This window comes from Lissotriton vulgaris, chromosome 9 (genome assembly GCF_964263255.1).
Source record: "Lissotriton vulgaris chromosome 9, aLisVul1.2, whole genome shotgun sequence".
Lineage (NCBI taxonomy): Eukaryota > Metazoa > Chordata > Amphibia > Caudata > Salamandridae > Lissotriton > Lissotriton vulgaris.
This window is the reverse complement of record NC_141697.1, coordinates 618,043,878-618,057,347: the sequence shown is the minus strand read 5'-3', so window position 1 is coordinate 618,057,347 and position 13,470 is coordinate 618,043,878. Positions and strand designations below refer to the sequence as shown.

The following is a 13,470-nucleotide window of genomic DNA, read 5'->3' as shown; positions in this document are numbered from 1 at the left end:
AATAGACACCTCCAGACCCTTGATGACTGCTTCCATATTCAAATCATACTGAGCACCTGGCAAGTGGGCCGCCTGTATACCAAGATAACGGAAGTGGTCACACTCCAACTGAAGCCCCACAACGGGAAGGTCCATAGCATCTTCTCGTGCAAAGGCTGCCAGCGGGAAGATAAAAGATTTCTGGCAATTAATACGAAGTTCCGAAACCGCTCCATAGGAGGCTAGCACATCCAGGAATACAGGCACAGCTCCCTCCCGGTGGCAAATGTATAGCAGTGCGTCGTTCACATATAAGGATACCACATGGTATGACCATCCACGGTGATGCCCCATTGGGCCACATCCCAACACTGGAGGAACGCCAGTGGATCCATTGCCAGGGTGAAAAGGAGTGGGTACAATGGATAGCCCTGTCTTGTGCCCCTTTCAATAGAAAGGCCTTCAGATATCAGGCCACCATTGCGTACGCAGGCCATCGGTTGACAATAGAGGAGACAGACCCAGGATATAAACTCATGGCCGAGACCCATCCTCCTCAGGAACTCCCACAGATATTCCCATCACAGAGTATCCACTGCTTTCTCAATGTCCAGGGCGATCACAGTCACCCGAAACTCGGCAGCCGCCACAAGTGTAGCACATGTTAAAGTCGCCATATATTTATGTGCGTTCCTCTGCCCGGCATGAACCTACACTGATAATCATGGACCAGGTGCATTACTACCTGGCCCATATATGTCGCCAGTACCTTGGCCAACGATTTGGCAACCACCCTGAATATCGATAAAGGCCTGTAGGAGCCATGGTCACTTATGCCTGTACCCGGTTTGGGGAGCATAATAATCTGTGCCTCCCTCATGAATGGTGGCAGAACCCCCAGTCGCTTGGCCTCCTGTATGGTCTCCAGTAAATGGGAGGAGGAGGTGGTCAGTATACACCTGGAAGAACTTCACCAGGAGACCATCACACCTCGGCATGCAATGTTCTGTATTTCTTCTTGCAGATCCTCGAGTAGAGGCACTCCACCAAGTTCGCCTGTCTGTGACCCAGTAAGGTGGGAGAGCTGTAGGTAATCCAGAAATCCCCCAATCTCAATTGGGTCAACACATGAGCCCTCCCTGTAGATCGCTGCTAAGTGATCCTGCAGTAAAGAGTTAACACTAGCCTGTGTAATGGCCTCAGTCCCATCTGGGTGTCTAAGTGTCAGTATGAGCGGAGGTGGGTGTCTAAGTGTCAGTGAGAGTGGGGGTGGGCGTTCCTGCTTCAACAACCCCTCACGCAGCCTCCCTGACTTGTCACCCTCCCTGTCCAACATTTGGCGATATTCACGTCTGGTGAAGCAATCCATTCTATCCCATCCATCCCGACTCGCCACTCGGCTCTGTTGCGTGTGTCCCCACGTGCTGTAGACCAGCCAGCGCATCCTCTGCCTGTAAGCTCCCTTTCCAATCATCTCCTCATACCCCCAACTCTAAACAGGCATTCACCTCATGTCACCACCTTTAGCGTGTCCCACTCCAATACCCTGCCAGCGGTGGATGACCCATTAGTGTCAACATATCCGGTAACAGCTTCTCGAAGTTCCTCCCGGAACATTGTGTTTCTGAGGGCTTCGGGATGCAGGCGCCACAAAGGGACCCTCGGCCTACCACCACTCACCCCCCACTCCATCAGCACCAGAGAATGGTCCGACAGGAAGCGTCCCAATGCAAAAGTTTGCACAGCGGATGCAGTGGCCTCACATGAAAGCAAAAAGCGATCAAGCATACTAGAAATGACTTGTGCAGGCTGTAGGAGAGTAGGGTCTGCAATCCTATGATCACCCCAGATTTTTGCTTTTTGCTTCACTGGTTTACGACTTCCCTGGCTGTGGGCCTGCTAATCAGACCCACAGCCTAGCTGTTCTCTCACTAAATTGACACGTGTACCTTAGGTGCATTTACCAATTGGTACTGGGCCACCTTATCAGACCCTGTAACTCAGGGCATAGGTGTACCCAGGGCCTACCAGGGGCTGCAGCATGTATTATGCCACCTATGGCTGGCCATCTAAATCTGACACAACTGGCTGCACGACAGCTGGGGCAAGGTGGTGTACTCACCCTTTGCTTTAGATATAGTATACCTATATCTAACCCTAAAATAGACACATATATTCCTATCAGTCACTCCTATGGCAGGCCTTGACAATCCTGAAGGCAGAGTGCTTGGAATTATGTGAGATGGTGCTCTGGCATGAGCTGAGCCCGTCTGCCGCTTGCGGAACCAAGTCCTAATAGCTGTTCTATGATAACGGGTACCATATACTCTTAAGTGCCTTATAATCCTCGCGGTTATTTGCCAACTTTGGTATCGCTTTATCAAAACATGTCGAGTAAGGTGTCATACGAATTGGAATACTAACCCCTCGCCAATTCTGGCGACGGGGTTAGCATTCCACCCTTCTAGAGGGACACGACATGTATGTAACTGTGAACCCCGGTTAAAGTTAACTCGAGCTTCAGCATCACAAAATGGATGCTGCCACCACAGACACAAGTCTGACCTCCTGCTGCTGGGAGTCCTTCCAGCGAGGAGAGCTTGGACAAAGGGTTTCCTGTCAGGGGCGGTGCTAGCACCATCCCAGACAGGGTTTTGTGTATCCTGGGTAGGCAGGGCTGAATAGGAAGGTGACTACAAGTGGCACCCCGGTGCTCACTATGCATAGGCCGGCTTGAACCAGTTCCAGGGGCACACCAGCCCCTGAGCTGGGGAAAGTCCGGACAGGGGAGAGGGGTGTAACCACCCCCCTTCCTGGTCCCACCCATGGGCAGGACCTAGTCGCGTACCAGCCCCTTTCTTTAGAATAAAGGTAGGAGCGGGGACCCTTCCAAATTAGATCATCTTTGAATCCTGAAACTACTTTCTACGAAAGGAACTCAAGACTTCTTCCTAAGATTTCTCCCTTGTGACTAAGGAGTAGTCACCCTGCAGCAGCAGGCACCACCTAAGTATCTTGCGGTTTGCTGAAACGTCCTTCCTCCGGAACCAGACTGCCCAGCTCGACGAGACCCGGACTCCCTGCCCTCTCTGACCTCAACCTGCCTCTACAGCACAGCTGAGAACCGTAGGTGCGACGAGACCAGAGGACCCGGCGATCATCAGAACCAGCACGACACTGAGCCAGCACGACCACCGAGGGACCCTCGAGTGGGTGCACTGGGGTAAGAGAAGCCCCAACCCCAAGCAGCACGAGCTCCAAAGACCAGCCCCCCAGCATCCACCAGATCTGCGTGGGGCCCTTTTGCTCCTGGGTTGCTGCTCCATTGTCCGGTCACTTGCCCGTTGGCTAGTGACCCTCCAGACGACGACCTACGTTGTTTTCACCGCTGGTCTAGCTCCTCTAGACTGGCCCTAGTCTCCTCCTGAAGGAGACCCTCCTCGGACCCTCCTGGTCCACTCAAGACGCCATTTTGTGTCGCCACGTGGGCTTGCCGTAGCCAAGGCTTGTTGCCTCCTTCACCGGATCCAGCATCGCCAGCAGCAGACATCCGACGTGGGACAGCTCGCAGACCTCCAGCCTGGTCGACATCAGCGCCCCTGGTCCGTGCAGCAGCAGAATCCAGTGTCACCTCTTCGCCTGGCTGAGTGACCTCGTCCGGTGCCATCCTGGTGCCCACCTAATCACTGGCTAGTGATTCAGAACTTGGTCCCCTCTGCTTACAGGTACTCTTCTTCAACTGATCCAGTTCTTGGATCAGCCCGGGACATCTTCACTGGTCGCCTGCCAGCAACTTCCACTTCAGGCTCCTGGTTCGTCAACGAGGATTCCCGACGACACTTGAACCCTATGCAGCCGCAGCCCCTGGGCTAGGTAAACCGAGTACCACGGTGCTCCAGCGTAGATCCACTCTCTAAGTGTCTAGATCCACTTTCGTTTTTGACCTACCTAGTCGGGTTCGCCCGAGAACACTAACTTTTGCAATTACTAGGATCCATAGACTTTGTCCCGCATTACGCGTGAGAGTTCCCATTCTGCACACGACGTCCCTAGGCCTCCTGCTTCTAATCTAAGGGTTCAGCATTGTAGGTCCAGCGTTTCTAAAGTCTCTGAGAGTAGTACTTACCTGCTAGTAATTTCGCATTCCACTTTTGTAGTATATGGTTTTTCGTGCCCCTCGGGCATTTGTGTAAATTGTGCGACTTTCAGTATTTCTTTAAGAGCTTTGTATTGTGCTTAGCGCCCTGTCCTCATAAAGAGTCCAGGGCTGTTGTGTTATAAATAAATATCCTTTTATTTTCATAACAACTTGTGTGGTGTCCTTTCACTTGGTGTTCAAGGGGTATATGTGATGGTATAACAGCTGGCTTAACACGCCCTCTAGAGTTTAGCCTAAAGACTGCTCTTGTCCATGCTACTAGGATAGCTGGTCTATAAGGTTGACTTACAACCAATCATCAATAAGGGTCGTTTGGACTGATACATAGTGATCACTAGAATAGTGAGCACTGCATATCAGGCCAACTTCTCACACAGGCATGTAACCCGTATATATCCACAATCCAGGGTGTTTTTAACACCAAATACCGACACAGCACAAACGATCCATTACTTTCTGCAGAGCAGCCGCAATATTGGGCTTAGTGTGTAGCCTCTGAGGGTGCTTATCCTGATTCCCATCAAGCTCACAATCAAAATCTCCTGCCCATATTATTGGCACTCCTGCATAAGAAGCAGTAACTTCTCCAATGCCAGACACAACCCAACATCATCCACATCCAGGGCATAAACATTCAGTAGGCACACCGTCCAGTGAACCATGCACCACCACATACCTTCCCTCTACATCTTCTGTGTAACAAAACACTGGGAGTGGGACCTGCCCGGCCACCCATATCACCACTCCCTGGACATAGGTGAGATATGTGGCTGAGAACATCTGCAGCCTCCATTTCTTGTGTAGTTTTTGAGTTTCAAGGTCTGATAGGTGTATCTCTTGGAGTAATGCCACATGTGCCCTCTGTCTGCAGAGATAGGTCTGTACCCTATAACACTTCATGAAAGAATTGAGCCCCCACACATTCCACGTTATAGATTTAAATGGACTCATCCGTCCGTACCGGAAGCCACCCCGGCTCCATCTGCTTGTTGCCCTGCCATCGTCACTGCCGCTAAAAACAACAATAAATTAAACCTCCCCACCCCGGGGTAAACACAACAATAACAATTTGCGCCTCCCCAATCATTGTCGATTCCCCCAAAGCTCACCCCCAACTCCAAACATCACAGATCTGCTATCTCTCCTCACCCAATGATAGCAGAGGATGAACAATGTGCAGTATCCAATTCGAGCCACAAGCAATACCTGTTGCCACCCAGGGAACCAGTGGGCAACTAACTATACTAGGTAACCCACTCTCATACACAACACAGTCAGTCACTGAAAATCACAGTTCCAGGCTGAGGGATGATCCAGCAGCAGCCACTGTGTCGAACCCCGGTCACATCCTCCCATCCTTAGCCACTGCACACATGCAAGCACACACTCAGACACACAGCTGCCATGCCCTGTCACGCAACAATGCAACCAATAGATAGAAAAAAGGAGAGAAGGGGAGTAGAATGGGGGGATGATAAAAAAGGAAGAAACAATGAGAAGAAACTAACAGAAGGAGAGGCGCCCTCCCGTTACATACCAGCGCCCATCCCAGTCGCACCCTACATAATCCGGAATTCTAGTCACCAATGCTGCACTATGCAGAAGCCGCCGCAGCTCTCCACCACCAGAGTCAGGCATATGGCCTTCTCCATCAGCAATTAATACCAGACACATGCAACCCACTGTTCCTTCATCTATTCAGGGGTCCTTAGGATGAGGGGTCTCCACCATCACATCCCCCATACTAGTATCTGAGTTAGAGACAGTGACTTACTCCTCTAGGGCTCTCGCAGCCTCGTGTTCAGCCTGCTGCAGCAATGGGCCCCTTTTAAGCAGTTGTCATCCCTCGATGTCTGAGCCTGGCTGCTCCAAATCCAGAGACCCATCATAGCATACCATCACACCTGCCCCACCTACCTTGTCGGCCAGCCTTCTGTGTCTGCCTAGTAGCAGAGTTTCATACATCCATACCCTGCTGGGCCAGAGACCTCCCCTCACCTCGCACCTCCAGCCAATCCCATGCGAGTTACAGGGTGGTAAAAAAATCTGTCTCCATGGGTATCTTCAGATTAGCAGGATAGAGAAGAATATACTGCAGGTTTATTGCTCTCAATTTCTGTTTCACTCCTCTCAAAGGATGTTCTCTGCTGTTTAACCATAAGCATGTAGTCCGGGGAAATTTGTATTGTGTGGTTATCGAAAGTGGGGTCACTGTCTTGACGAGCGGCCTTAAGGATGCAGCCGTGATCCTTGTAGATTAGGACCCTTACAATGAGTCTGTGAGGCGAGGCTCCCGCTGAGGGTGGCTGCATAACGGCATGGTGTACACATTCAATCACAAAGATAGAGGACAATTCTACCATAGGGAGTGCAATTTTGATCCACTTTAGTGCAATTTTGATCCACTTTTCAAGAAAGATTTCCAGGTCCCTGCCCTCCGCCCCTTCTGGAAATCCAACAGACAAAGATTACATCTCTGGGATCGGCCCTCCGCGTCCTCTGTTCTACGTCCCAGAGCCGCTGATTAAGCGGACAAATCAGTGAGACTTGCCTTCAGGGCGGGCTCACCCTGCAATTCAGTCACAGTCTGTTCAGTGGCAAGTGACCTCTCTGCCACTGTGCAGAGGTCAACCAGCCGGAGATAAAAATCCAGAGACACTGCATCCATTTTTCCTTGCACAGCTGCACTTGAGTCCTCTATAGCTGTGAGTATTTGAGCTCCTGAGGGATCTGAATGCGATTTCTCGCTCTCTGGGTGACTCACATGGGGGATCTGCCCTCAGCGTGTGCCTTTAGGACGTATATTGATCCATCTTTGTTGTGGCCCCCTCTGCGGTCTATCTTTGCCCATGGCAGTGTACCCCGGATCACGGTGCAAACATTTTTATAATAGGTAGGCTGCGTGTGGAGTACTGTCATTCCTACATCACTCCGCGGTGAAGAGGGAGGCCTTGCATCAAGGTAGCCAACCGCAAGTAAGTAAACCAGGGCCTAGCACAAACCGCTGCAACGAACCACTGAAGAGCAGTTTGTATCCCTCCAAAATCCACTGGGGACACCGCCAGGCAAGTATGGGTTTAAACTCTTTTGCAGTTGAGTGCAGTTGTAGTTAACCAATAGCACCCAAAGAGTGTCTAGGAGGGAGGGGGGAGCAGTCCAACCAGGGTCCAATCAAGACTGGGGCAGCAACAGTCAGTTAATGGCCCCAGCAGGTTCTCAGCACTATTCACACCTTATGTGGACCACACAGGTCACCAGGTGAGAAACCAAGGGCCCCCACCGTCAGCAGGTAGAGCCCCCTCACAGGCACAATCACCTTCAGGGCGCAAAAGAGGGATCCTGGCGACCCCTAGAGTAAGTTCATGGCGCCCATCAGGGTACCTCCGCACACGCAGGCAAGTAGGCCGCCTGCATCAGAGCCAGAACAGCAGAGAACTTCAGTGGGACTGGGGCTCCCTCCCCAGGTGAAGGCTGCTCCATGCTGTGCCCCATACCTCGTGGTCATCAGGTGTTCCAGGCTGGTGTGGTAGAATCAAAAGAGGCAGTTGCCCCACCTCCGTTGGGTCTCATGCTCACCGCTCAGGCCGAGGACTCCAAGCGCGACTCTGATGTGCCCCCTCTGTAGCCGGTCCCGATGGTCCCTGCAGGCAGCGTCCAGCAGCTCAGCGCTTCTGGCGCCCGACCTGCAGGGGAAAAAACAGCCTCTAACGCTGGCCACAATCAAGGTCCTGTTCTCTCCCTCAACCCTCGAGGTGTTAGATATGACCAGCGAGGGGTCAGCTCCGCCAACAGCACTGCAGCATCTGGGAGAATGGCCTCTCAGCCGTGTCCTTCCCTCAGTTCAGGCCGGCCAAACACAATCAGCATGTGTTGAGCCACGATTAGGCCGCCACATCGGCACAGTGGGGGTCTGAGGTATCTGCTGCAGTTCACACCCCCACACGGCCCCCACCTGTGACGAGAGCCAGGGGTGTCAGTGCAGGTGCGAAAACAACAAGATGAGCAGGAGACATAGCGGATTCCGGACAGGCAGTCTACGGAGCTTTTCAAGCTGCGGCTGCCATCTTGGCCACGCCCCCCTTCTGCTCTGTATTTTGTTAATTTGTTATTTTATTTATATTCATTTATTTATTAAGTTTAATATATAGCGCTGGCCTGACCCAAGGGAATCGGAGCGCTTTACATCAGTTGCATTGCAGAAAATAACATATTACATTAATAGTATGGATCATGGACGGAGAGCTCCGATCCGTAGAGTAGCCACGAGGCTCTGAGGTCTTGAAAAGTCTTAAAGGAAAGTTATTGTTCTGAGAGCTCCACTTTCGGGGAAGGGTGACGAGAACGGGATCAGGGGCGAAGCGGGGGTAGAAGTCTTGAGGACACAGAGTCGAAGCGGTGCGAAGTGTCTGCTTCAGCGTTCCGGCTGTTCTTATCGGTTCACTAGGGAACGGTCGAGGAACAAGACTTAGAGCTGACTTTTGAATTTTGCAAAAGATGGAATAGTTCTGATGTGAGGGGGAACAGAGTTCCAGATTTTGGGCGCATTCCCGGCGAAGGACCGGGCCGTAATTGTAATTGTCAGAGCTAGTGTAGTAGAAGGTATTGTGTGCTTGCTACAAGTAAAATGATCTAGTGTGCCCTCTCAAACCACGCATGCGTATCCGGGGCAAGTTGGTCAGAGTCTCTAAACATTATTGTCACAAATACATGCATCTAAGAGGGGACAGAGGTGCTCCACAACATAATTTTCCTATAATTAGAACATAGATAGAGGCAGGAATCAGAGTCATAAGGGACATGTATACACACATGATTAATACTTTTCCAAAATTAGAGACTTTGGGTATATTTACTAGGAAATGGCGTTGGGTGGGACTGCCAACAATTTAAAAAACGCTGGGATGCACCGTATTCACAAGAATATGGCACACCCCTGTATTTCCCCTTGTGCCGCCGCTAAAATAGCTGCATAGTACCAGCGCAGATACCCTTGCACCATTTTGCAATGGTGCCTGCATTGCAGGGATGATTGTACATAAACAGTCAATAATGATGATTTGCTCTTTCTATTTGTGCTGCATTCAGCAGCACACATAGAAGTAGCAAATCATCATTAATTAATGATTGTTTGATGCAGGAAGGGACACCTTCCTGTACATAAACAATCTTTAAAGGCAATTTGCTCTTTCTATGTTTACTGCAGAATGTAGCACACATAGGAAGAGCAAAAATGAGGAGGAATAAAAGTATTTCTCCTCATTGCGGAAATCTAACTCCGTTTTTGGCACTGCCTCAGATTTACAATCCTTGTAAATCTGGGGCAGCGTCGAAACGCAATGGGTGTTGCATGGAACACCCACAGAAACGCCCATTGCACGTCCTTTTCAAGCAGATACCTGCATGAAATGGTACGATATTTACAAAGCAGCGTTAAGCCATGCAAAGTAGATTAACACCGCTTTGTAAATATGGTGCAGGGCATTGCGCCAGCGGAACATCTAAAAAAGTGACGTTCCGGTGGTGCAATGCCCTTGTAAATATGCACCTCATGACGGTATAGGGGAGGGCAATTCCTGACCTACAGTACCCTGACTGAGGCTATCACTGCCACATGGTGGCTGGAACACAGAGAACCCACAACAGCTGCAGTACTACATTTACACCTCAGTCATGGCACTGACAGGAGGGCAGTCACACTGATATATAGGGCATTTCTGGAGGTATGTGCTACCACATACCCAGTACTCGGGGAGAATGGGACAGAATGTATTGGACTAGAACCTAAAGATAAACAGTAGAAGGCCTCATTAGAAGATGTCATGAGGTTGTCCCGAAACTCCTGACTCAAGTACACCCAGTTCATTTAGTCGCACCAAACCCATCTCACAGTGGGGTTGATTGCTGAAATAACAGGTAAAATGCTGACAGCGGACCCAATTTTGCTTGTTGGGAGTGATATCACATTCCAAAAAGAACAAATTTGCCACTAAATGTGGATATCTAACCCATGTCCTGGCTGAACAAGGAATAGCTGTGGATTGGAAATGCCCTACAGCTCCCCCACTGAAGACTTGGTTCTGGGATCTACACAAATGGGCCACAGCTGGGGTTGATGTGTGGCTCTCTCTACAAGCTAGAAGATTTGAAGGGCCCCCTAGAGATGCACGGTGTGATGTTTAGTGCCCTCATGCAGCCATACAAATGGCACACGGACACATAGTGTATGGAACTGGCCCAGGGCACCTGCGCCCGGCCCCTTTTATTGGCAGGGTCACCTGACTGGGGACACCTGTGATAGATGGAGTGGCTGGTTACATAGGGTAAATGCTGGAACACTAGACTGTGTCCAGCAGATCACTACACATGGGACACATACCTGGAATCGCTGTTAGGTAAAACAGACAAGAGACTGCCTTGAACACTCCCCGGGTGACGCACCAACACACCACCCACCGCGGAGATACACTAGGAACCACAATTGGGGCCCCACAGTGGGCCTCCTGTCTGGTTGGGCACAACGGGAGACATATAGTGGAGACACTGCTCGTCCTAACCAATACACCTGCTCCCCTCTCCCGCCAAAAAGGGCTCACCACTCAGTAGTATATGGAATTGACAGCCATACACAATATACTCCGGAAGCGAATACACACCCGGGAAATGAGGGATGGAGAACAGTGCTTGAAATCGACCTGAGGGAAATTGGATTGTGCCGACCCACCACTAGTTAGCTGCAACAACATTTTTACTGCTTTAAGTTGGGTGGTCGGGCCCTGGTCTTGGTTCTAATTAAATCATGTAGACAAAGAGGAGCTTAGAGGGAAAAAAATTGGTCATAGGTCACCCTCCACTCAGTTATATGAATACAAAACAAGACCTAGACCAACCAGGCATATAGATATCAATGGTTTACCATGAACAGCAAAAACATTTTGCACAATACTCCTCTCTTTTAATTATTGAGGTAGGAGGTACAACCAAAATATGCCATTCAGTAAAAACATATTGCCCATACCCTTGAAGAAACAAAAGACAGTTGTGAGACAACAAAAACACACACCGATGTGTCTAGATTAGAACAATGAAGAAGTTAGAAAAAGTGTGTGTGAGCGAGATGGCACCTCACGGGCGAACCACCAATGGGAACCTGGCAGGTACTCACCAGGATTGCCCTGATCTCATCATTGGCGCCATCAAGCTCTGAAAGAAAATTGGTGTCCACAAAACAAACAAAACAGTGTTTGTGAAAGAATGCAGTGTGTGAGACAAAAAACCACGATACGTGAGACCAAACACATACATAAAAGCCACAACCAACACAGGACTTATCTTTATTCTGTTTCTTTCGTGTTGGTTATGGAATGTAAAAAGGTGAAGATGGCTAATTCCTATCTAGCCATGCAAGTGGAGCATGGCTAGATAGGAATTAACCATTTTCACCAGGGCAATCCTGGTGAGTACCTGCCAGGTTCCCGTTGGTGGTTCGCCCGTGAGGTGCCATCTCGCTCACACACACTTTTTCTAACTTCTTCATTGTTCTAATCTAGACACATCGGTGTGTGTTTTTGTTGTCTCACAACTGTCTTTTGTTTCTTCAAGGGTATGGGCAATGTGTTTTTACTGAATGGCATATTTTGGTTGTACCTCCTACCTCAATAATTAAAAGAGAGGAGTATTGTGCAAAAAGTTTTTGCTGTTCATGGTAAACCATTGATATATTGATATCTATATGCCTGGTTGGTCTAGGTCTTGTTTTGTATTCATCTAATTAAATCGTGACAAGTGATGGCCTTCTACACATGGCAAGTCAAAAGTTGGCTGGGGGCTTCATTATAGGGTACACCGATCATGGGAACCTGTACTAGCTCATGTGACGATGGCATGTACACTAATGTAATAGGTTGAGGTGTTACCCGTCTGTCTCTGTAAAACACAATATTAAAGAATCGCTTTGAAAAAAACAAGTGAAATGATCTAGTAAAAAATATAAGAATAGAAAGCAGATCCTACAATAAGGGACTCACCTTACTTAATGGTACTGCGATGAACTATGCTTAGCAGATAAGACAGATGATGTATGGAACAGTATTAGCCTTCCCTATTGTTGACAGTAGTAAATCAATGCAAGACCCCACTCTCTCTCAGTGCTTAATGTGAGCCCGTGGTTTCCGGTGCTCAGCACCAGCACTTATCTGTCAACACCGGAGCTTAGGACATTCTGCCACAAGGTGGTGCTGTCTGACTAATTTAGAGATGATCCAAACAACAGTTAATTATTACTTCAATATACATTAAAAATTACTATTACCTGCCACCCAAGGCATTCTCACAGCTTTGGTGGTGGTGGTGGTGGGGGGGGGGGGGGCGGGGGGGGGATTGGGGGGGATCCAAATTGTCACTCTTGTCAGGATTCCGATGGTTAGTAGGTGATTTGTTACTATCACTGGCAGCGCTGGCAGAGGCAATGTGTGGTTTAAGCTGGAGTGGCCTCCTGATGATGTATTTACAAATTAAGCACTGCTCACTGTTCTCCCTTTTCATGGTTTGTCTCTTCCCTCCCATAGACTAGGCAGATGGACCCCTACATGTCTAACTCCGATCAGACCGGCACCACTGAATGGATGAGCACAGAAGACTGGCAGAGCAAGGACGAGTCGCTCCACGAACAGACGTGGCCAGCGGTGAAGAAAAGGGACAGCAAGTCAAGCCTGCTGCTCAGCAAAAACAGGCCACCCCAGCAGCTCCTGCACCTCAGCAGCCAGCGCTAACCCTGAGCCTGGGCGCCACCGACATGCGCAGCAGGGCCCTTAAAAAACATTGCGCCGGAGTAAATATCCCACTTAGGAAACCTTTAGAGACACCCGATAGGATTTAGTTATTGAATACAGGTTTATTAAAGTACAAATATATCAGACTTCACCATTGTAAGACATTTTACAGCATTGCGCTCTGAGCAGATCCAGTTTGCAGCTGATCTTGACCAGCATCCACTAAGAACTCTCTGAGGCATTAGGATTCAAAGGCAGCTGTTCCCTTTACAGCTAGGAAACTCCCAAATAGAAGAACAGCAGGGGAAAGCGGGCAGCTGAATAATGGTGAATTTAGTCCCTCTGCATGTCTGTGTGGGGCTTGGCTGCTGCACAAAGCAATAAAGTATTTTTCTTCAAAAACGACTCCTTTATTTACATTTTGCACCAGAAAGCAGAGTTTGGTACCTCAACCGCAAACACTTTTTTCCCCTCTGAGGGTATTATTCGGAATCTTGTGACATTAGAGAAACTTTGCATGTAGGTCCGGTAAGTGCTGCAAATGGCGCTCTCTTGGTTGAGCAG

At 49.4% G+C, this 13,470-nt stretch overlaps 1 protein-coding gene across 1 annotated transcript in view; it reads left to right on the top strand.

Annotated features, from left to right (window-relative positions):
* The window catches only part of HIPK4 (homeodomain interacting protein kinase 4), a 123,350-nt gene extending 110,109 nt beyond the window's left edge, over positions 1–13,241 (top strand). The window contains exon 2 of the mRNA XM_086938253.1: positions 12,703–13,241. Coding sequence (XP_086794379.1) covers positions 12,703–12,906 — 204 coding nt within the window. The 3' untranslated portion in view covers positions 12,907–13,241. The remainder of the gene's footprint in view (positions 1–12,702) is intronic.
* Positions 13,242–13,470: the final 229 nt, after the last annotated feature.